The 23,741-nt window shown below is 46.1% G+C and overlaps 2 protein-coding genes across 24 annotated transcripts in view; one reads left to right on the top strand and one right to left on the bottom strand.

The window, feature by feature from the left end:
- Positions 1-12,952, bottom strand: part of PROX1 (prospero homeobox 1) — a 53,239-nt gene extending 40,287 nt beyond the window's left edge. For 3 of the 8 annotated variants that reach the window (XM_082471479.1, XM_082471485.1, XM_082471486.1), the window contains exons 1-2: positions 12,814-12,952; positions 3,017-4,808 (exon numbers count right to left, since the gene is read on the bottom strand). In XM_082471479.1, the coding sequence (XP_082327605.1) occupies positions 3,017-4,741 (1,725 nt within the window). In that variant the 5' untranslated portion in view covers positions 4,742-4,808; positions 12,814-12,952. Of the gene's footprint in view, positions 1-3,016; positions 4,809-6,884; positions 6,903-9,275; positions 9,381-11,737; positions 11,832-11,977; positions 12,102-12,572; positions 12,679-12,813 lie in introns of those variants that run through there. The other 5 variants (XM_082471480.1, XM_082471483.1, XM_082471482.1 and 2 more) reach the window with 5 other exon arrangements.
- LOC309665580 (uncharacterized protein) overlaps positions 12,285-23,741 on the top strand; it is a 205,490-nt gene continuing 194,033 nt past the window's right edge. For 13 of the 16 annotated variants that reach the window (XR_014266529.1, XR_014266530.1, XR_014266531.1 and 10 more), the window contains exon 1: positions 12,837-12,930. Coding sequence is in view for 1 of the 16 variants with exons in the window: in XM_082472215.1 (XP_082328341.1) it covers positions 12,904-12,930 (27 nt within the window). In the remaining 15 variants the exon portion in view is untranslated. Of the gene's footprint in view, positions 12,461-12,749; positions 12,931-23,741 lie in introns of those variants that run through there. The other 3 variants (XR_014266527.1, XR_014266528.1, XM_082472215.1) reach the window with 2 other exon arrangements.

Raw genomic sequence — 23,741 nt, 5'->3', positions numbered from 1 at the left:
CACTGACGTTCACTTTACCATGCACACACACTCACTAGTTCCTTTCTATTAGAAGGGATAACAAGGTAGTGTGCTCTATTACGTAGAACATATATGCCTAATGTGCTAGACTCAGAATGGATTTATCCGATAAGCTGGTGTTCTTAATAGTTCTTATCTTGGCTACTTTGTTCAGGGAAACAGATGATGCCTTTTGGGGTGGGAAAGAATTGTTCCTTAAGAATTCAATTATTCATTACACTTTGGAAAGCCACGGACTAAAAATAAAAACAATAATGAAAATCATGAAGGTACCATTTCATCCCATTTCTCCACATTTCTATTGATCTTTTCTAAGAGTAACTGCATAACAGGTTCACATATGGCCTTGTCTACCTAAACTGAAGTAGGATGACTTGCTGTGGTTCCCAGAGATTTCTTTAAACTAAAAGCTTGAGAATTTTGCCTACACACCATCAGGTAAGTCAAGGGGAGAACTCATCGCCGTACAAGGATGGAGACAAGGGAAAAGCAGACCCAGCCTCTCAACAAACACTCAGATACTCACTGGCTTCAGAGCTGTGTGAACTCTAGAAAAGGATGCTTGCCTATCTTCTTCCTGAGAAACAATATAGCAAAGAGATAAAGGGCTAAAAGGGCGAGATCATAGAAGGGAAAAGAGAAAGAAACAGAGGCTGGAAGGCCAGCATGTGGAAAATGTAATCATCCATTGCAGCAAGAGGCCAAAATTATTTAGCTACACAAAATAAACAACTCCAGGTGTAAGCAACTAACATTTCATATGAACACAGGTGTTTCCAAACCGTCGCTGTTGAGCAGAATCTTCTATGGTAAGAGAGAGGGGAAGTTATTCCTCTGAAGAAGAAGCAACTAAATTCTCTTTAAAGTCTTTGATATGTATTGAAAGAAAAGGAAGTTCTTTCTATTCAAATCCTCAAAATTCCTCAGGGGATTTAGAGAGGGTGAGACAGTGAGCATAGCCAACACTTAGAGCAATCTAAAGATTTTTTTCTTAGAAGACCCAACTTATTAAAAAAAAAAAAAAAAAAAAAGCACAGGCATAATTATCTGGATACGGTGACAAGTCTAAGTAAAAAAAAACCAAAAAACCAGAAACTGGAATCTTGAGTTAAAGAGTTTAGTATGGCCGTATAAGACTTTGAAACCTGGCTTCAAATATTCATCCAAATGGGCACGTCCCTTTCCTGTGTGTGTGTGTGCGCGCACACGCGCACAAGTGAGAGAAAGAGAGAGAAACAACCCACCATCACTACAACTGGCTTCAAAATGAAGTAAGGGATCTCTGAGGAGCAATGGAGTCTAGCCCTGGACATGAGCCTGGTATGAACCCCAGAAGATGCTCTCCTGCAGAGGGTAAAAAAAACCCATTCAAGGTCTGTGTCTATGTACTTTGCCTTTCTCATCACCAACAGCTATATTCCAATTTGACCAATGTTTATTCCCTGCTTATGATGTGTAAGGCATGGTGCCTGGCGCAGCTTTGATTCATGACTGGTAGATTAGACTTTAGATCTCTGAAAGTTAGAAGTTAAATCAGCAGCCAAACCAAGACTCGATTTCTATTTACATCTTAAGTCCTCAAATCTTTCTCTCAAGACATTATTCTCTTCTTCCTTTCTATGGAAAGAGACTCTATGCTTAACTGCCCAAGTGTGTCTCATACTTGTGGCTCACATTCACCTTATCAGAAATCTTCACTGTTATCCTGAGTTGGCTGGAAGGATGACCTTCATATCAAGGAAAACACATTTCCACCATAGCTGGGACTTTGCACTTACATGGCAGCCTCTGGAGTAGGGTTAGATATGAAAATGTCAATCTCTAGTCATCAAGACGATTGCTCAAAACCCTCAATTTAGCAACAGCCAACTTAATTGCTAAATTTTATATCCATCTGGCAATTTATATAAAAGAACTATGTCTCTACTTGCCCCCAAATGCTACTATTCTACTCCCCCAAAACATCAACAATCACAAGATTTTTAAAAATTTACTGAAAGGACCAATTTACAGAGAAAAAAATCGAGAGTTAAAAATAGCTAGAGTTCAGGACAGGTCTAATAAAAAAATATAACTGGCATCTCTACATAAAAGTAAGGTTCAAAATATAAAAGAGACATAAAAAGAGGCATTTTTAAAGTCGAATACGGCTGAGTTTTATATTTAATTGTGCTCTCTCGCTTTCCAAAATAATTTGCTTTGTGTATGTTAGGACAAAAGATTTCTGTGTATGGCTGAACAGAGGTTAATCATGCATAGAGGCAGCTGCACCAGACCCAAAGAACAGACCTTGGGTGAACGGGAGAGAGATGGATACCGTCTGAATAAATCAGTACCTGTATATTTCCTTTAAAACAAACAAACAAACAAAAAACCACACCTCACTTAAAGAATAAGGAGAGACTCTAACTCCCTATCCACAACCATCTTTCTCCCACTGCAGCCTCCCATCAGTAGACTGTTCCTCATAAGATTTAATCAGGCCTTCTTTAAACGGACCAGGAGCCTTATAGATAGCTAAAGGGAGAATTCTTCTTATGGAGTCTTAGGGATCTGAAAACTGATTTTTCTCTCTTTACTCTGCTATGAAACTTACTACGTTAAAATAAAATCTGATAGAATTCAATATTACAATGAGATCTTTTTTTTTTTTCCACCTTTAAATCTACTCTTGGGGGAAAAAAAAAGGATAAGAAGATAATACGGGAAGAAACAGCAGAAAAAACACTGCTGCAAAAGCACAATTTAAATACTACCACTTTGGGGCAATTAACAACTTGTGAAAGTTACAAAAATGTTGGTTTCCTGTGAAGCTTTTGTGCAACCAGAAGTGCCACACGCGTGCTGATAAAAGCCTATTACTCTGAAGAAGAGGAAAGACTGCATTCTTAAGAAGATAGTAATCTACATCATTCTAAATAATGTGTCAACCTGACCTTCTGGGAAGCCTTTTTGGTTTGGGCTTGTTTTCCTTGGGGGGCAAATGAAAGGATATTGCACTTCCCGAATAAGGTGAGATTTCGGACATGTCTTGAAGATCGCCACACTCGGATTTGATGAGAGACAAGGAGAGCCCTTCTGCGGTGCTGGGTGGATGTGCTGGTGAACAAGGATGGTGGCTCAGGTGGTGGGATGACATCTTGGTCCTCAGACTCGTGGTCTCCCTAGTTAAGTCTAAGGATTCAGGAGAGGCTCTGTCTTTTCCCGAGAAGGAGCCGGAGGGAGCACCTAATGGACTCTGAAACGGGTAGGCCATCAAGGGGAGGGGAAAGGGGTGGCGGAAGGTGGACGTGGTAAAGCCTGCGGTGGCCGACAGAGGCGACTGGTGCAGGGGCTGGTGGTGACCGCCGGCTGGGGGGCCGGAGGCAGACTGGTCAGATGAGTTTTTGCGGACCACCAGGGGCAGTGCTTCTGTCTGGTCTGTGGAACTGGGCATCTGCACATTGCCAAAGGTGTCCAGGGGGTTCGGAATGATGACGTCGCCAAAGCACTGCAGGCGCTGGTTGGCGGTGTGGAAATTGTGGTTCTCCCCGTTGACTGCAAATCTGGCCTGGGGGATCTGGAGCGGCGGGAAGACCTGAGGAACCTGGCGAGAGGGTTTGGCCGAGAAGACTTTGACCACAGTGTCCACAACTTGCGACATGGCAGTGTTCAGTTCCTGTTTCAAGGTCTCGGCCAAATGTTTGCCTTCGGGTTGTAAGGAGTTTGGCCCGTGGTCTCTTTCTTTGTTGTTGCCTTCTCGCTTCGGCTTGTTTTCGGCCATTTCCTGCTCCCGGATCAGGGCCCGGGCTCGGTCGATGAACTGCCCCGGGTCCAGCTCGCACATCTCATTGTCTGACCTCCCCACGGAGTCCTGGGCCCTGGCATCCAGGATCTCCGAGCGCATGCTGTCTTCAGACAGGTTACCATCTTCATCATTTTCAGAATCAGTGCTGTCATAGATCTGGTAGAACTTTTCCTGCAGCTGGCGCAGCTGTTTCTGCATGTCTTCCAGCTGCTGTTTCAGCTGTCGGCGCTCCTCTCGCTTCTGTTCTTTGCGGGCTGAAACCAGCTGCTGGAAACTCTGTTGCTGCTGCTGGGGCAGCTTCTGCTTGCGTTTGTTTTCTCGGTAACTTTCTCGGGGACTCACAGACTGCGGGGCCATATCTCTTTCATTGTCATTGCCCCGTAATGCCACACTGGGGGAATGGCTCATACCCCGGATTATATTCTCAACCCGGGCGCGCTTTGCTCTCAGGTGCTCGTCACATAAGCGATCCATATCAAACTGGCTCATAGTAGGCCTGCCAAAAGGGGAAAGACACTCTGGGGGGCTGTCTCTTGAAGAGTTGCTGCATATATCCTCCTGATGTACTTCGGAGCCTGTACTAGAGAGACCGCTGGCTTGGAAACTGGGCTCCGTGCCACCATTTTTGTTCATGTTATTTTTCAACAGCTGGGAAATTATGGTTGCTCCTGGAAAAGGCATCATGGCATCTTCATATGAGTTCGCCCTCTTCAGCAGCTTGCGGAGTACATTTGACTTTTCCCCATCTGCATGCTGCACCACTGAATACTCAACATCCTGCTCGGAACCTTGGGGATTCATGGCACTAAAAAACGTTGCTCTTGCCTTAGCAAAAAATGCAGATGCTGTCCCTACCGTCCTTTTCACTCCAATGTCAACTCTTCTCCTCTTGGTTTGCCGGCTTAAGAGGGCTGTGCTGTCATGGTCAGGCATCACTGGACAGTTATTGTGCCATCTTCAAAAGCTCGTCAGCTGGGCACAGCTCAAGAATCCTGGGACCCTGGCCAACAGAACAAAAGGACTGATGAATCATTTTCTTTAAATTTCTCCAAATTTCCTGACCTCAATCCTGAATCAAATGCAAAATGCATAGGCTCTGGGATTTATGGCACATTACAATTATTGCAATTTATTATGCACTCTGCTTGGAATGAAACATTTTTAAATATTTCTGCTCCACTGGTTTAAGATGGATTAAGATTAAAAAAAAAAAAAAAAAAAAAAAAAAAGCAAAAACTGCTTAAGCACCAGTAATATGATTCTCTTTCACAAATGCCTAAACTGATACTGTTTATCTTCAGAAGAAACAGTAGATTATAAGAACACAGCCTCTGACAACCAATCGATTAAATTTTGGGCATTGAGATGCGTATTACAAAAGAAGATAAAAGTGGTCTATACTTAAGAAATAAGGTTAAATTTTGAGGATGCGTGAAATTTGGATGAAAAATTCCATTTCTGCAATAAAATTATTGTGGCTTTAACGCTATTAAGGGGAAAAAAAATGACTCTAAAAATGCGAATATTTCACACACACCCTTTATTACTGAATTTTAAAACGTTTTTGTCAGATGTGAAATGCGGAGGAGAACACCCCCATCAGCATCTTTCCAACATAAATGGCCAATTTAGCGTGGAAGTAAGTGCACAAGTCCTCATTTCACAAGTCCGCTTACTTCGCACAGATATGCGCTCTTTATTACTAAAATCACATTTGAAGACGGTATCTGTTGCTGGATTTTAGTGTAAGTATGAGAATATTTATAAATTTTCATGATGTCGTTTTGATGACTTCAATTATTATAAAGTTGGACTCAGTGCAGAAGAAGGACATTGTCACATTTTAGAAATCAATATGTGAAACAATAAATTGAGTTAGGCAAAGATAAATAACATCTTCAGTGCTAGTTGTTTTTCTATAATCTGCCAAAATCATACTTCAAATGCCTAAAGAAGCTCTTTAACATACACCATTTGTGAGTCTTATTTTTTGTGCCAAGTTAAAGGATCAAAAAAACACAGGGGGGGAAAAAAAAGGCTGAAGGAAGGTATATAAAGAAGAAAGAAAATAACATCAGTTAAATATGTGAGAAAGGGAAATACCGTCTCTGCATATGAACTTCCATTGTATCTTGGGAACACAATATAAAAAGGCACTTGCATTTTATAAAAGGCACTTGACACTTTTTGTGACGTTAACCAGTGATGCTAACCCCAAATTTTGTATAAATGTTAAGATGTCACATCTTCTTGCTTACAATGAACGTTTTATGAAGAAAATGAAAATATTTTTTTTCACACAGGGTTTATCTAATATTAAACTTCACGTTTGCTTAACAGAGCACATCTTCACAATAACAGGGTCTATTGCCAAAGGCAGCGTGCAGAGTGTTTGGAACAGCTCCCATCTCTTTCGGTTCACCTGTAAAAACATCTACGTGCTCCCTAGGACTGCATCTGTGGCTAGTTTTAAAGAATGACTATCCATGCAAATAGGCATAATTTCAGCATGAAATAACCTGTAAAAATCAAGAAAATGCTCAATGCTTAGATGGCCATGTGTATTTTTTTAAGCGACAAAGATTTCATCATGTAGCCCTTGTTCTCAGTTTTTATATGAAGATAAAACATTTAAATAAAGGCTGTATCAGAGTGTCAAGAAAGCAACATGATGCTTTTTTGGATGCTTGAGGGTAAAATACTTTTTTGTGTGCCTCAGGATAAAATTTCCTGAACTTGGAATGGAAACAGATCTTGATAACTCCAATATATAGGGTTCAAAATTGAATTCAAGATGATTGTGACCCCTCACACATTAATAAATGAAATTGGTTTCAGGAACACAAAAATGCAAGGGCAAATATTTCACTAACGTGTTAGATCTGATAAATCAGGTGCAGCTGTCAGGTGAGAGAAAGAAAAAAGGGGAGACGGAGACAAACAAGAAAAAAGATGAGTTATTTTAAAGCTCAGAAAGACTTGCATATTGAGGTGGGATGTCTTTGCGAGGAGGACTTTGTGTGTGTGGATTAGCTTTTCAAAAATAGAGTTTATTGCCATTCTTTAAAATTTTTACCTCTTGTCTTTTTGGGTGCAAATCATTTTCTCTTTAATATCACCTGAAAAGCACACAGATCACCAATCAAAATGTTGAACAAACTTTCTGCAGTATTTTCTTCCCCTGTTCCTCTTAACATCCAATCTGGGTTTTCCCCCTACCCATCCTTGCTACAGGAAGAGCATCTCTGCAACAGAGGCTCAGAAACAACACTCTGGTGTAAGGGATGAGCACAAGGTCATCCCCAGCCATCCTTCCCTTCCCAGCTGCCATTTACTTCTGCGTCAACTGCACTTCCTCTCATCTAGCCTAGGTATCAACAGCTGTATCCCTACCTCATGCCTGAGCCAAGGGAAAGGCTGTGCTCTTCCTAAGGTAGAAAGAAATCATAGTCTCATCTTCAGTGGAGAATACATGTTAATTAAACGTGCTTGTTGGGTCTTTTAAGAAGGAAATATCCTGTAACTTCTTTCAAATTCACCAAACGAAACTGATTTTTGCAATTTTCTCTCAACTGGTCAGCATTCTTGGATTAAATAATGATTTGTTTCTGTTTGGGGCTAAGAAAATTTAAATGCTTTTAAGTCTTATTGTAAAATGTACAGCTGAGACATAACAATCAGGACAAAACAAATGAGAAAACTAGGAAAAATTATATAATCCAGCAAGACAAGGCATGATATTAGTAGGCGTGAATAAATAGATCTCTATGTATAGCTTTGACCTAAACTCAGATATAAAGGTATAGTAGTCATACACATTGGGATTATAACCCATGAAGGCTATAGGCAAGATTAAATAATTATAACTGGTTGACTGTAGTACTTTATTAGCATCATGTTTCACAAACAAGATGATATATATATATATATATATATGAATATTTTGCCACATAAGAAAATGCATTGTTAAATGACTATAATGTAAATTAAATCACTTGAAAACATTTTCAAAGGTGCTTCCATGATTTCCCAATTCAGAATTTAGAGAATGCTATGGAATTAATTTATCACTGATATCATCCTGTCCATTAAGATTTTTAAAAATTCCTTTATTTCTCAATATATGTACTAAGCCATATGTTTCAACTACAATTATTATTGATTCTCATATTTTAATTTTTATATTAATTTTGAGTTTAACCCAGCAATATGAACCTTTTGATCAGCACTGGTGAACATCAATATCAGCAAGTATGCAGAAAAATACTGACGTAGCATTTGAACCCAAATGTATTATCGATTGGATACACATATTCTATTCCTGTAAACTCCTCTGTAATTAATATGAAAATCTACATAGAGTATTTTTATTATTAAATATTGTGTTGTACCTCTTGGCATCTAACTACATAAACACTTGAATAATTCCTATACGAAGGGTATCTTAACATTAGCAGATTCCCCCCAGAAAAAGATAAGAACGTTCAACTATGATCAAGTCAGAGTTTAACTACTCCCAAAGATTCTTCATTAAAATCTGAATTATCTGAAGAATGTCAGATAATTTAACATGGAGAATCCTAAGGAAGCTGATGACAACGTTAGTAGAAAAGAATTTTCAGGGAAGCATTTCAAAGGAACACTGCAGTGTGAAGTAGAAAGTGGTGAAGTGTTCTGCTTTAATAAAGAAGTTATTTGGGGAAGGGGATGCAACTTTTCTGCCTCGATCTGGAGTCCAGATTCTAGACAAAGAAGTGATCACTATGATTATTACTCAAATAGTTCAGTCAAATCTTTCATGAGAAGGGGAAGGGTAAGGTTGGCATGGTTTCCTGATTGGATTATTTAGACTATCTGTCTTTGTTGATAAAATGATTTGAAGAAATTGCTCAAGCCTACACTTTACTTCTTTTAGAAAACAACCTTTGGGTGGGCCTCTGATCTACTTGGGTCAAGCCGGTTATGAAACTGCAAGTGGAATAACACTAACAAAGAACCTGGTAAATCCATCTGGAAATCAGTAATTCAAGGGGGAAAATCAGATGATTTGATTTAGGTACTCCCTCACCCCTGCCCCTTACCAAGCTGTCCCCTTCACTGTATTTAAGAGTTCATTTCTGCTAATTAGCAACTTTTCCTTTGGAGATGTTTCTACTCACTATCAGGCTAAGAAAGCCTTTGATGTTTATTGTGAAGAACCCACTTGACATTAGTTAATACTTAAATTAACTAACATTGTATTGTCAAAATCTTATATCAGGCTTAAATTTTCCTATGATAATAGAGATCTCAAATCAGAACCATTTTATCTTAAATTTCTCCATTCTATCAAAAATTTCATACATTTTTCACCTGCAAGATGAACACAGAATATTTTCTGACACATGCCTAAAATATTAAAAAGTAATAATTCACCAAATTAGTAAATAAAAGAGAGTGAGAAATAACTTCAAGAAGAAACACTTACATTTATTTTTTTCTGAAGAGAATTGAAATTTTCTAAATGTTCTTTGAAGCTTTCGAATACACCAGGCAATAAGGTTTTAGAAATTCCTTATGTATATGTCCTTTCTAATTTATATAGATACCTAATTAGAACCCAGTAATAATATATCATGCACAATCCATCTTCATATTATAAAATCAGTAACATTTTATAATCTTTTGTTAATCTTGAATCTAAATATTCCTTATATTTACAGTTGCAAATGCAAAACAATGCCTCTAAGAAATTCATGAAAAAAGGCCTATTTCACTTTGAACAAATAAAGAGTACGCCTGGCAGCTAGGTTATGTTTTAAGATTGTAAGTGCTACTTATAGAGGAAAGATGCAAGGGAATGAATAAAGTGAGAACAAAGATTCATGTTAGGTATGCATGACTTTTTCCCCACAAGGTCTTGGTGATTAAACTAAATAGAATTCTGCATGATGGACACATAAAAGTATCAATAAGTGCCAAGCACAGATAACCCTTATTAAAAATAAAGCAAATGACATATCTATAGATGACATTTTAGTTATGAAAGAACTTCAAAAGCATCCAAAGAAAGTATTAGGAGGAACTTGGATGTTTAAGTCAAAAGAATAAATGACACATATTATCTCATTTTCATGAAACAAGGATGATCACCCAAGCCACCAAACCAACCAACAAAAACCATTCACCATCTAATCTATTTCTATGCAACTCAAGAAGTAGCCTGTTTAAAGAAAAAAAATTAAAAGGTCAGATTTTGAGAATCCATATACAGTGCTTACACTGAATGCTCAATAGCTTCCCTCACACACGAAGCCACAGTCCTTACTTTCATCTATTTTACTATTGCAGAAACAGGTCCATGTTGTAGCACATGGACAGGTTAACCAAATTACTCCCCTTTTTCTTCTTCACCAGCCACAGCCCATTTCATTTTGAAAATGCTCAGAAGTTCTTGCAAGAAACTTCAGAGAACTGACTGCCTACATCTTGCATCAAATAGAAAAGCACAGTTACCTCTCACATACTTGAGATTTTCCTTCTCCATCAAAGTAATAACTAGGACATCTGGCACATGTCTGGTACAATGACAGGCTCATTCTACTTTATGAGAGTATTTAACATACGACCTGAAAGAGTTTATGCACATACCTATTCCTTCTGGGCAGGGAGAAAGCATGCTAAAGAAGATAAGCTTTAAAAACATAACACTTTCAAACTGACTTTGGTATTCTTGGCAGTTACACACAACACCCATGGATGTCCAAAACATACACACACACACACACACACACACACACACACACACACACACACACACACACACGACGCTCTCACTACTCCCCCCGAATGCCCCCAAAGACCTGGGAAATAGGCGTAAACCAGAGGGAAGCAAAGGGAAAGTCAATCTCCCTCCACCTGCTGCCTGAAGTGGGGGTACTTTCAGCTGCCTGGCAGACAGGAGCCCGAGACACAGCCTCAGCAGCAGCCTGCCAACATCCTTAAGAAAAATAAACAAACACATACCAACTTGTCCTCCACCCCCAACCAAAGAACTCACATGGCAGGGCTCAAAACATAACAACAGCGCAGTTCCCATTAGCCTGGACAATCCTATTAACCAAGGCAACCATAAACCCATAAACCTCCGCAACCCTGGAGCACACCCTGAGGTCTGGAACTGTACAGACACACACAGACACAGAGGAAATTTGCACCTGTCTTTCTTGACATAACACACCTGTCAGGCCCTGCCCATGGCGCAGCTCTCGGCTAATAGACCTTTGTCTACCTAATCCAGGAAAGGACATTATTATAATTTTTTTTTTTTTTTTTTGTAAAGGAGGTTATAGATGGGAGAGAAGGGGTGGGGGGTGAGAAAAAGAGAAGAGACTTCTAGCCTTGACTTTGAGAGCAGGCCACCCTGTGCTTGCACTGTTATTATAAGCTCAAGGAGACAACACAGACCTTCTGGGAAAAATAAAAACAAGCAGGTGAGTTCCCAGCCTTCCCCCCAGGCGGAGTGGGTTCTGGATTGCCAAGAACAGAAGTTTCACACTCCAACCTGCCTCCTTGGGCTATTTAAGACTGTCGCTCAACCCCTCCTCCCAGTTCTTCTCTCGGCCAGCCTGGAGGACTCTCAACTTCCGAAAAAAAGCTGAGAAGTGGCGGGAGACCTGTGAGTCTCTCTCCAAAGCTACTCCCCCTTTACCTCCCTCCCGTCCCCCGCCCCCCTCACCTTGCCCCTCCAATCCATACCCTCCACCTACGTTCAGTTTTAGCAGGAGGAGTAAGCGGCGGGCACAGCAGAAGAACCAACAATTTGCTAAACTGGGCTTTGGGTAATGTCTCCCCCCAACTTGCCCCCGTCGTCCCCCTCCTTGCCTGTTCAGGCAAGATAGCAGCTCTTCCCGCCCCCTCACTATTCTTCCCAGTAACAATCACTCTCACCTCTTCACTCCTCCCTCTCCAGTCCTCCGAAGTGGGGCAAAATTGCAGGTACCACCCAGACGAACCAAGATCAGATTGAAGCAGCCCAACCACGTCGACTGCCAGCGATGACTGCGAGCACATCCGCTGCCCAAGAGCATCCTCTACCCCCACCCGGACCTCGATCCTTCCATCCTCCCGCCGCGCTTGGGCCCCAGTCCTCCCACCACAGGACCCCTGAGGCTCCCTGTGCCACCTTACCCTACTCAACTTGACCTAGCCCTGGGTCCTGGGAGCACAGGGGAGGGGCGCCGTGCTCGTTTCCCAGGACCATCTATCTCTCCATTGCTCCAACCCTGATTTCAACATTTCGGCTTCGACAGCGTTTTGAGAGGAAAGTAACAGAGCGCCCCCCCCCCTCCTCCCTCTCCCTTCCTCCCTACTCCCTGGCCCTCTGCTGGGGTTAAAAAGGAGAAGTGAAAGGTATGCAAATGACAAGCAAATTGGAAGATCCTGGAAGAAAGGCAGCTATAATAAACAGGACAAAGAGCAAGGACGTGGGGACTAGCCCAGGAGTTTTCACCGGGGGAGATGGGAAGGATGAGGCTGGGAGGAGAGCGGGGATCCAGGCGAACAAAAAGCGACCCGGTCCCCCTCGCAGTCCTCTCTCCTGAGAAGAGAGGGCAAGAGAAAGAAGGAAAGGAAGGAAAAGCCTCCTCACCCTCCAGAAACAGTACACAAAAGGTGACAAGATCAGCGACAAGTCCAGCACTATCAGCCTCCCCCCCCCCCCTCGCCAACACCACCCCCCAGCCACCAGCAGGAAAGAGAAAGAAAAGCCAAGCGGATCACTTACTCGTAGGAACTGGGAGGAGCGGAGCGCTGAGTTCCACTGAGGCTTCTGCTTAGAAACTGTTTAGACACTATTTTATTATGATTCATTTAAAGAACACCATTTTCTCCTGGGGAGGGTGGAAAGATGTTTACACGAGTATGAGTAATGGGAGTCTCTTTTCTTTTCTTCTCATTCAAGAACAAGCCGGTACAAGTGATTCTGGAAAAGGGGAGGGGACTCGCGAGGGGGAGAAGATACTTACTCGGTGCAGAGAGCAGTGGGACCGAGCCTTTTTTGCAGGCGGAGAGAGGAAAACACGCGCGCGCACACGCACGGTGAGATCTTGCGGGTGATGAATATGATAATTGGACAAGGGACGGTGAGTCCGTGCGGGAGCGCGCGAGCGGGCCGACGGGGAGAAGGAGGGGAGAGAGAGGAGAGGGTGGGCAGGGAGAGGAGAGGAGGAGAGGAGGGAAGACAAGAAGAGAGGAGAGAGGGGAAGAGAAGAGGCGAGAGGAGGAGAGAGGAGAATAGGAGAGGAGAGAAGAGAAGAGAGTAGAAGAGGGGAGAAAGGAGAGGAGAGAAGAGGGGCGAAGCGGAGAGGGAGCAGGCGGACCCGGCGAGAGCTCTTTTGCGCCGCTCTGCTTTCCCCGGCTGCAATGGTGTATTATTTCAGAGCGCTCCCTCAGCTGAGGGCTCCGCTCCACAACAAGATTTACTTTAAGACACAGCTGAAGGAAACAGGAAGACTGCACGTCACAGTCTGACTGACGTACCCGGCCCCAGCACCCAATCGCGAGGCGCCTTCGGATTCAAGGGGGGATAGCGAGGCAAGAGAACTTGGGAGGAAAAAAAATATAAGAGGGGTGGGGGTGAGGGGCTGGGAGGAGAGGAGGGGAGAGGGGCCCCGCGCTCCCCTCCCCCGCCTCCATCCCCGCCCCCACCCCCCCTCACCCGCGCGCAGCCACTGCTTGGGGGCGACCGGATCGCCGCGCCCGGGCCGGAGCGAGCCATCTGCGGGCGCTGTGCAAAGCCGGCGACCGCGCGAGCGCCGCTCAGCTCACACTCGTTCTTCCAGGACGCAGGTCTTTTTTTTTTTTTTTTTTTTTTTCTCCCCCCTTCGTTTCCCAGATACAGCTGATCGAGTTCGCTGAGCGGCAGAGCGAGTGAGCGCTCCTTGGACAGGGGTGGAGGAAGGCACAGAAAAGTATACTGGAGAAAAAGTGGAGGTTTTAGGGGTGGGGTGGTCTAAGAGGAGGGAGTGAGGATCCTCAAAGCTTTCCACTTTTTAAATGATCATAGCTAGTATCAGGAATACATGTCACCCTTGCTTCCTTTTAAAGGAGAGGTGGACAAGAAAATACAGGTAGGTTTGGGATTAAAATAATAGGTGCCAGAGGTTTCACACCGGCTCCGCTGCATCTGATATAAGAAGACCAGTATTGGCTGAATCCCAGTCAATCTCCCGTCAAAATTGTTAGGAAGAATATTTGTCCTTGGTTACCTCTAACAACTTTATTTGGATTGTAGGTACAGCAACCTTTAGGGGAAAAAAATGTTACAAACATTACCACGCGATTACTGCTCAGTAACTCACTCACCCCAGAATGATTAAAGAGAGAGGTTTCAAATAGGATTTACACAGTTTTGACCTCTGGGTAACAAACTTTAAAGTATACTAGGTAAGAAATTTCAAACGCTTAAATTTCGGGCTTCTAAGTCAAGCCATAGAAAATTCACTTTGGTTTGACATTTCTTGGACGAAAAATAACCAGCAAGACTTCTTTAGATAACGTGGCTCTTAAAGGGCTTCTTGGGATTTGAAAGTTGCTAATGCTAAAGCGCAAGCGTCCAGCCGCAGCTAGAACGTCTCTTTCACCGGGCACAGTAAACGGCTTTTAATAAAGCAACTGCGCTTGTGACTTAAAGATCCTATAAAAGCTAGGACTTGCAAGGGCTGCGAAGCAGAAACATTCATACCTAGTGGATAAGACACTCATTTTTTGGTAGGATGGGGACAAGTATTTTTCGTGTGTCCCTCGAATTTAATCAGATCAAAGGTTGAATCGTGTTGCGTCGTGACAACAGAGTGTTTGTGAAGTGTGTTACAAGTATACTGGCCGATCATTACCACCATCTTCTGCAACACACGCACGCACACACTTTTCCTAGGACACTTACAATCTCAGCCTCAAATTCATCAAACTGTGAAGTCAAATCTTTGAATAAGAATAGTGATGGTACTATGTTCGAGTCCATACCCTGTAGGAAACTTTTGGCACGGGACTCAAACATTGAAAAGAAGAAGAAGAAGGAAAAAAAAAAAAAATCAGGCCGGCCCGGTTAGGTGTTGGGGATAAGAAAAAAAAGACTTGCTTGAGCATCTCCAGCCTTCATTTCTCCCCTTTTGCCGCCTCCTGACACCCCCCCACACACCCCATTACGGAAACAACACAGACCCTCACAAACACACTACTCACACTTCCAATGATCGGCTACTGTATCAAGTGTTCTAATTGAGAAGGGACAATTTAGGCTGGGGACAGAAATAATCTATCAACGTGCCCATTACATACAGGACGGAATAATGCTTCTGTTGGTTGGGTCCTTTCGAGGGAAGCGGGTGTACTGAGCGGGGAAATGTGGGTTCTGTGAATGAATCAAGGCTACTTCCTTTCTTCTTTTTCGTCCTATTATTTTCCTTAAGTATCCCAGTATGTACATGTGAGCGCCAGCCCACAAATAAACTGGCAGGAGTAAAGGATACATGCCCTCCACACCTTAAAACCATCTGCTCAGTTTGACATTTAAAAGGGAGGAGGGCAGGGAAGGAGGAGGGGGAGAAGGGGGAAGAAAGGAAGCTGGGAGGGAGAAAAGGTTCAGACTCTGGAAGGAAACGGCTTGAACTTTAGCCCACAAGTTTATGTCAATTGCACCTAGCGCTCGGGTGCACGTTTAGCACACACTACGCCCGGGAAGTGGCGGCGGGAAAAGTTCCCTGCGAGCCCCAGTAAGTCCTTTATCGCTCCCGGGGGAAGGCAGGCCCCAGTCTTAGTCGGGGTAACCCGCTTGGCGAACAGGAAAGCTCCCCCACCCCCAGCCTCGGCGACGGAGGCTCGCGGCTTGCCAGCTCTGCCGCGGAGGTTCGCAGCCCGCATTTGGGCACAAGAGCGGCTTTTTGAAATAGCGCGCGCGACGCTGGACGAGCGAGCTCGGTCCACAGCCCAGCTCCGCGAGCTGCGTACGCGGAGCCCGGTCCTGTCCCCTAATGTCTAGGCGACGTACAGGCCAGGCTCCTGGCAACCTCTCTTGCCAGAGCTGCGGCGCTCTCCCGGGTCTCGCGCCGCCCTGGAGCAAGGCGTGAGGCCCGAGCCCCCTATCTCGGGCTACTCCCGGTTTGTTTTCTGATAGGCGAGAAGCGATCAGTCAGCCCCGGAGACAAGAAGTCGCCTAGATATTAGCTCCATCTCTGAAACCAGCGGCCAAGCCTAGGGTCAGTCCCTTTCTCCGCCCCAATGCCAACACAACCCCAATAACTTAAAAGTTAACACAAGTTCTGACCGGTCTTCCAACAAACCCCATCCGTGCAAGCTACATTTACTTATTTATCTGAAGAGTGATCTGTGCGTTCTTAGTCAAACTCTTGCACTTATCACTTATGCATTTGGTTCTGGGTTAAACACACTTCGCCTTGACATTTTCTCGGTGTATTTTACCCCTCCGGGTTCTTTCTTAAAGCCAGTAGGTGGGGGTAGGAGAGAAGACTGCATGTAAGTAATTTAAAACCTTACAAACAACCTTCAGCAGATCTTAAACAAACCAATTCTGGGAATTTCAACCAGACCAGTTGAGAGACAAACATGGATGTTTATTTCAGGAGAAAGATGCTGGAGATCCAGCCTGGACACACACACAGCACCACTCACCACCACCACCACCCTGAAGAGAGGAAGAGAAAGAAAGAAAAACCAACTCTAGGGTGCAGGCCGGCCTGCTTCAGGCTGTCTAGAGGCAGACTAGCTGCCTGCCATATTCTCTCTCTCTCTCTCCCAGTCCCTATGCCCAGTGTGACGCCAAGCCCAACCTGGATTTGTTCTGAATGGGGGGGAAAGTGAAATGCCACGAGATCAGTAGCAAGTAGCAGCTGCACAGTTTCTCTCCTGGGAACCCCACTGCTTAGAAGCCTCCCGAGTGATGTTTGTTTAACCAACAGCTTTCAAAGTAAACAGAAGCGAATCACTCCAAAGAAGCTGAAATATAACCCTTACAAGAACTTGGGGTCAGGGGTGTTGGCAGAAAAAAGTAATTTTTTAAATAATAAAGCCCCCACCCCCAAATCAGGGCCCACCACAAAGCCTAAAGGAGCCTAGAATTGTCATAAAAATAAAAAATTCATTGAAAGGATTCCTTACAATAAAGTGACCTCGAAGAAAATCACTCTTCTCCCACAAACACACTCCCGCGGTTAGAGGGGGTTGGTTGTCAGTGACTGAAGGGGCACACTACTACTTGATTTTATGGGAGAAGGCGAAAACAATCAAAGAGAGGTACGTTCCCTGCCCCGGAGTAGAAAGGAGTAGGCTGGGAGCTCTGCGTCGCCAACCCTGGCTCTGCCTCAGGCACCGAACTTTCCAATATCAAGATATTAACAGATGGTGGTGAGCACATGGAGGGCTGTTACTTACATAATCCAGCCACTCCGCCTGGCCGCGCTGAGCCCGGCGAGGCGCCCGCCAGGCCGCGCGCACGCCTTCCGAGGGGTGCCGTTGCCCGCCCCCCACCCCCCGAAATAACTTGACTTTCTCCAACCCTACCCGGCTCTTTGAGGGCTAGGATTTGGAGAGGTCGTGATTTCAGAAAAAAATACACATCGATCTGCTTGTGCTTTATCCTCTTCAGTCCACAGTAGTGAAGAAGCCAAGGGCACAGGGAAGTGAAGGGGACGCTTTCGGGGAGAACGGGGCGCTCTCCCTCCGAATCTGGGGGTGCTAGGGAGTGGGATTCGCGCCATTTACAACCCTCCCTCTTCGGCGCGGATCAGCATCTCTTTCCCTGTCCCTGAAATACAAGGGCAGTCTCGAGCTGCAGCCGGGGGGCATGGGGTGGGGTGAGGGTGTGAGTGTGCGGGGACGCGTCTGCACGCGGGGGCGCAGTGGGCAAAGTTACGCAGAGCCTCTGGGCACCGCTACACTTCCGAGCTTCGGCAGGATTTTAAGCACTGGTTCCCACGCGCGGGGAGCCCCTTTCGGGCCGGGTGGCGCCCGCTGCCTGCACGCCCTCAGAGCTTCCCCGGAGGCCCAGGCCCTCCCCGTGTGCCTGTGTACCTCCGCGTGCGTGCCCGGGGACAGGTTTGTTTGACGAGCCTCCTTCCCGCTGGCGACTCGGGGCCGCCGAAACTCGCGCGGCACACGCCTGCGTGTGTTGGAAAAGTTTCGGGTCGGGAGGGAACGCTGGGAGTCTCCTCTCCGGCCCCAAGGCGGCAATGGGGCTTCCTCGCCTGCAGCTTCCTCCCGGTCTCCTCCTCCCGCCCGGCCCTTCCTTCCTCGCCTCGGCCCCGCGCTAGGTGTCGCGGCCTCTCTGGCCCGGAGACGTCGCGCGCGAGAAGAGGCGGCCGTGGCGCCGCGCTGAGGGCGGAGGGCGCGCCCCTCCCTCCCGCGTGCCCCTTGGAGTGTGGGTCGCCCCGCGCCAACCCCGCGGCCCGGGCCTTTCCCGGGGGCCTCCGCACGGCCCCGCTGACCCGAGGTGGGCACACGCCGGACGCAGAGAGCAGCTACCTGCTCCCCGCGCGCCGCGGAGCTGGGAACGTCCGACGCCTCCGGGGCCGCGCGGCCCCGCGGCCGCCCCTGCCCACGCCGCCAGCCTGTTGCTGCGGGGCCGAGGCGGCGGCGCGCCGGTGGACGCGCTTAACCTGGGAGGTTGGGGCCACCGCCGGGGACCCAGAGAGGGGCGGGGACCTCTGGAGGGCTGGAGACCTCCCCTTCTGCCCACCCCCTTTATTTCTTCGGTCTAAGGATATTTGGCCGTTACTCCCAGCTTCCCTTTCTTCTAAGTCAAGGGTGTGAATTCGGAGGAGATGCTCTTTTCAGGGGCTTTGATGGTCGGATTTAAGTAATCCCTACTGCCCATCTTACAAGGCTTTTATTCAGGACGCCAGTGAGTTAGAAATAAATAGGTGTAGGCCAGGCGCACGCAGGGAAAAAGAGAAGGAAGCTCCCAGTTTGGATTTCTTTGAGGGGAGAGAGAGTGACTCTGGAAAGTTGCATTTTGTTTAAATTAGAGCAAGACAAAGTTGAAAGCCAGATTTCTATAATTTTTCTGGTGATATTTCTTTTATGAAGTATCTAAGTGTCTGTTTGTCATCATTTTGAGATCAAAAGGAAAATCCATATGCTGCATAGTTTTTCAAAATTGCTATTTAAATATGTTTTAAATGCTTTATCCAACGCGGAGAAGGCTGCTCAGAGGCAAGGCTGGTGACAGGGATAGCGGGCTGGTTTGAGGTGGAGGAGCGGTTCCCAAGACGGGGCTAGTCAACAGGAATCACCAAGGAAGATGTTCAAAAATAAAGATTTCTGGGCCCCTGCCAGCTAGGCAATCAGCAGGAGGACGTGGGAATCTGGGGGTCATGCTGTGTTTCCAGTTAACTGCTCAGCCAGTCGCTGCCTCTGTGACCGTGGGTGTGTCACTTTATCTGAGCCTCAGTTCTTTTTATCTGTTAAATGGGGATAGTATCCAACTCCTAATTGTAGAGGGTTTTACATAAGTAATATTGTTCAGCACATGACTGGTGCTCAATAAAAATGGAACCTATTTGGTCTACAAATGTGTGTTCTTCACACTTGCGCTGACCTGTACTCCTCCTGCACAGAGCCCTCTCCCACCCAATATTTTGGTGAAGCTAAGTGGACTGTCATTTGATGTGTACGTGTATGCACATTTTAGCTTATGCATACTTGCTACTTTGGACACTTTATATGCTCACCTCTCACCTTTTAAGCCATAAAAAATAGCATTGGTGTATGTTTGGAAGCTAGGCCCGGTGCTCTTGGACTTAGAACTGTCCATCAGTTCCACTGGCAGACAGGAGGCATTTACCGATGTGAAATCCATCTTTCTTTCTTTCTCTTTCTTCCTTCCTTTCTTTCTTTCTTTTTCTTTCTTTCTTTCTTCCTTCCTTCCTTCCATCCTCCCTCCCTCTCTTTTCCTTCCTTCCTTCCTTTCTTTCTTCCTTTCCTTCCTTCCTTCCTCCCTTCCTCTCTTTTCCTTCCTTCCTTCCTTTCTTTCTTCCCTTCTTTCTTTCTTTCTTCCTTCCTTCCTTCCTTCCTTCCTCCCTCCCTCCCTCTCTTTTCCTTCCTTCCTTCCTTTTTTCCTTTCTTTCTTCCTTTCCTTCCTTCCTCCTTTCTTTCTCTCTTTCTTTCTTTCTTCCTTCCTCCCTCCCTCTCTTTTCCTTCCTTCCTTTCTTTCTTCCCTTCTTTCTTCCTTCCTTCCTTCCTTCCTCCCTCCCTCCCTCTCTTTTCCTTCCTTCCTTCCTTTCTTTCTTCCTTCCTTTCTTTCTTTTCTTTCTTTCTTTTCTTTCTTTCTTTCACCTTCCCTGCTTTATAGATGGCAGACCTTTCCTACAGAAGCTGCCTGTCCCACCAACAAAACCACAGGACAAAAAGTTCTATTCAAAGAGGGAACAACAAGAAGGCAAAAAAGGGCAACATTCCTAGGTAAACTAAAACAAGTGTATATCATCTACCATATGTTTTTACATGTGTGAATGAACAAGTCCCCCAAATCTGTCATGTAAAATACAACCCTTCTTAAAATTATGTTCGATCCAATGAATAGGAACACACCCCAAGGTAATTAAGGGAGAGCCCAGCCAAAGACAGCTGTGAGAAGGGAAAGAAAGATAGAAGGGAAAGAAAGATAGGTGGGAAGGGGCCATCGCTGGCTGTGACTCTGCAGCAGGGTGAGGGGAAGAAAGCCAGAGGAATGGAATGGGCATAACCAGCAGAGAACAGATCAAGAAGGCTGACAATTTTAGAACTGGAGATGGCTGTGAGTGGCTAATTAAACATCCCAAGGAAGGTGTTTTGCTGGTATCCTCAGAAGGCTTGAGATTAGTAATCACTGCCTATTCCTGGGTTAAGGAAGAGATTTCCCGCTTGGGGCACCCGAGGGCCCAGTCCCTAGTGAGTGAGCTCAGGGGCTGGGAGTGGGCACCCTTTACTCTCTGCATGAGGGAAAGCCCAAGCTTGATCCCTACATGCCTGTCCTTCCAGCGTTTGTGGATATCTTTGGGCCAGTGTGAAAGATTCCTGCTCTGTGACTACTGGGGGTGAGAGAGGGCTATGTCTGTGACTCTAGGGGACAAAACAAAGGCCCTCAACAACCACAGAGAAGCACACATCTGGAGCCAGGCTGTAGGGAGACAGGTATCAGATTCTGTTTCCTTACTCCCAAGCACCCTCCTGGTGGTGGTCGTGGTGGAAGGAGTACTTTTGCCTATTCTTGGAGGGGAGGAGGGCAGGGGCAGAGGCTGAGAGGAAGATGTGGAGGAGCAGGGTGGGGTGGGGGGGTGGGAGAAGGGGGGTGGGAGGGGAGCGTGTGGGAGGGTGCCGGGTAGGGGTGAGGGGAGATTATAGGTGAGGTGGGTGGAGGTGGGGACTAGGTGTCCTGCACAAGGTAAGGGGCGGGGTGGGTAGCTGGCAGTGGGGCTGAGGGAGTGGAGTTCAGGGGAGAGGTGGGGTTGGGAGTGCGAGGGCCAAAGCGGATAACTGGAGGGGATGGGGGGTGCAGGAGGTCGGGGGTGGATGAGGAGGCTGGGGGGTGGGGTGGCGGAAGGGGTGTGAAGTGTGGTTCGAGGGACGGAGTAGGAGGCGGGAGCTAAGGCGAGGCTGGAGGCTAAATCGGACCCTTGCTCGGGCTCGCGGGAAGGGCGCCTCCTGCCAGTCTGGCGAGGCTCTGGAATGCTCTGGGTCACCCGCTGATCCCGGTCTCGGCGGAAGGCCTCAGGCAGCCCCACTCCCGGCAGCCGCCTCTCGGGGGCGGGCAGCCCGGGCTCCCCCGTGCGCGGCGCTGTTGGTGCGCGTTCCCGATCCGGAGGGGTCTCACCGTGCGTCCCCCACCCGCGGCTCCCCGCGCTCCGGCTCCGACTGGGGGGTCCCCCCAGCGCCCCGCACGGGCTCCGGGAAGCCAGCTTCCTCCTTCCGCCCAGCTCCACCTCCCCTCCATCCCCATCCTAGGCCCCAGGGTGGCTCCCTCACTCCCCCAGGTCCCCGAGTCCCCATCCTTTTCCCTCCCGGGGCAGGCGGAGTTCACCTAATCTTCGGGGGCCTCAATGCTAATCTTCGGGGGTGGTGCCTGGGGGGAGAGGGCAGGAGGGGCTGCGAAACCCAATGTGGGTTCAAAGAAGATAATTACTGTTTGCAAGACACTGCTGAGCGTGGCAGTTGGTGACCCTGTTGAGAGAGCGAGTGGACCGGACGATTTTGGTTCTTATCCAACACGGAGGGACAGTTATGATGTGTTCGATTTAGCCAGGTTTCTGAAACCTCGATTCGGAGCAGGAGTCTAAAGGAATTTGGGTGAGGGACGAAAGTGTCAACACCGCCTTCTCTCCGTGTTCCAAAGTGGTCTTTCTGCGAGAATATGGGAGGGAGGGGCATAGGCATAGTGATGAGCAGTGATAGATAATTCTAGCATCTTCTGAGCACTTCCTACCTCAGAACTGCGCCAGATGCTTTATGTCCAGCACTTCCATTTTCTTCTAAAATGCCATAGACTCTAAGACACACCATCCATTTAAATGTGCCCTTTGGGAGAAAAGGAAAACATAATGACCTTAAATGCACAATCGATTGTAGGACATATTGATTTCAGGAACATAATAAAATATGAGAAAAAGTGAACCTTAGCAGTGAAGAAATAAGTACATTAGGTGTAGTTCTCCCAACAGCCCTGATGAGAATTATCCCTGCTGTATTGTATGGATGAGTAAACGGAGACAGGGAAGCTTTCACCACCTGCTTAAGGCCACAAAGCCGGTAAGTAGCCGTCAGAATCGGAACACAGGTTTGCCTGCCTTCAGAGCCGGAACAATTCCTCCTAGGGCACACGGCCTCTGCAGGGATGGGGCTTTGTCAGCTTCTTCATAGCCCAGGTTCTCTCTTGACCCTTTTACCATCAACACTCCCTCCCCCACCCTCCAAGTTATGGAGATTTCCAGGAGGACAAAGTAATTCATTTGGGGGAGGGGGTACAAAATAGTCAAATTACATTTTTCAGATTCAAATAAAGTCTTTAAAGGGTAAAAACCATGCATGCCAGGTTTTGCTGTGCACCGCAGGAAGTCGAATTCAAGGATCCCTGTATTGCTGAAAATAGAATTGTAAAAAATAAAAAGGGGTGGAGGGAGAAAGTGAATGAAACTAATCCTATTAAACGTGGTAGCATGTTTCTGTGGCACGCAGGGAGAGATTAAGCACAGGAAAGGGGATAAGTACTGCTTCAGTTTCACTAAACTAATGTGACAACTTGTCATTGGAAATCTTTGCAGCTTGTTAGTAGATGACTAGCTGATTCAGAAGTGTTTTCTATCATTCCCTTTGTGTCTCCCATGAGTTTTGTTTCTTTTTTCAATTTTCTTTCTTTTCCTGTTTCTTTCTTACCCATGCTGCTCTATTTTGCTTTTTAATCCTGCATGTCTCCTTCAAGTCAAAACATTTAGCTGGCTCTAATCAAGATTTAGTTTTGAAGATGCCCCTTGACCTTGTCTTGCCCAGAGAAGCCCCAAAGGGGACTCACTGCTCTCCATCCTCAACCTGGGGTCTGTCCTGTGGCTTGAAAAACCAAGCTTCTGGGGAAAACCTCTCATTTCAGATTTCATTTTTCTGCACTCCTTCTTCTTTTCTTCTCTTTCTTTCTTTTTTGCTTTATCCTTTTATTCTCTCCTTTTTGCCTTTCATTTTCATCCTTTTTTCCCCTCACTTACCCCTTTCTCCTCTTCCCTGTTTTCCTCTCTAATTTCCTTCTTCTCTCTTGCTTTCCTCCCATCTTTGGTTTCATTTTTTCCCCTAGAATTTCTTTTTCCTCTTTAATACACTCCAATAACTCTCTTATTCTTTCTTTCCTTCAGATAAGACAGTTAAATTGGCAGAGAAAAGCTAGGAATCCCTCATGGTAGTTACCATGCTGGATTAG

The sequence above is a fragment of the Balaenoptera physalus genome, assembly GCF_965194825.1.
Source record: "Balaenoptera physalus genome assembly, chromosome: 1".
NCBI classification, from domain to species: domain Eukaryota; kingdom Metazoa; phylum Chordata; class Mammalia; order Artiodactyla; family Balaenopteridae; genus Balaenoptera; species Balaenoptera physalus.
The sequence above is the reverse complement of the archived record's forward strand: the minus strand, read 5'-3'. Positions and strand labels throughout refer to the sequence as shown.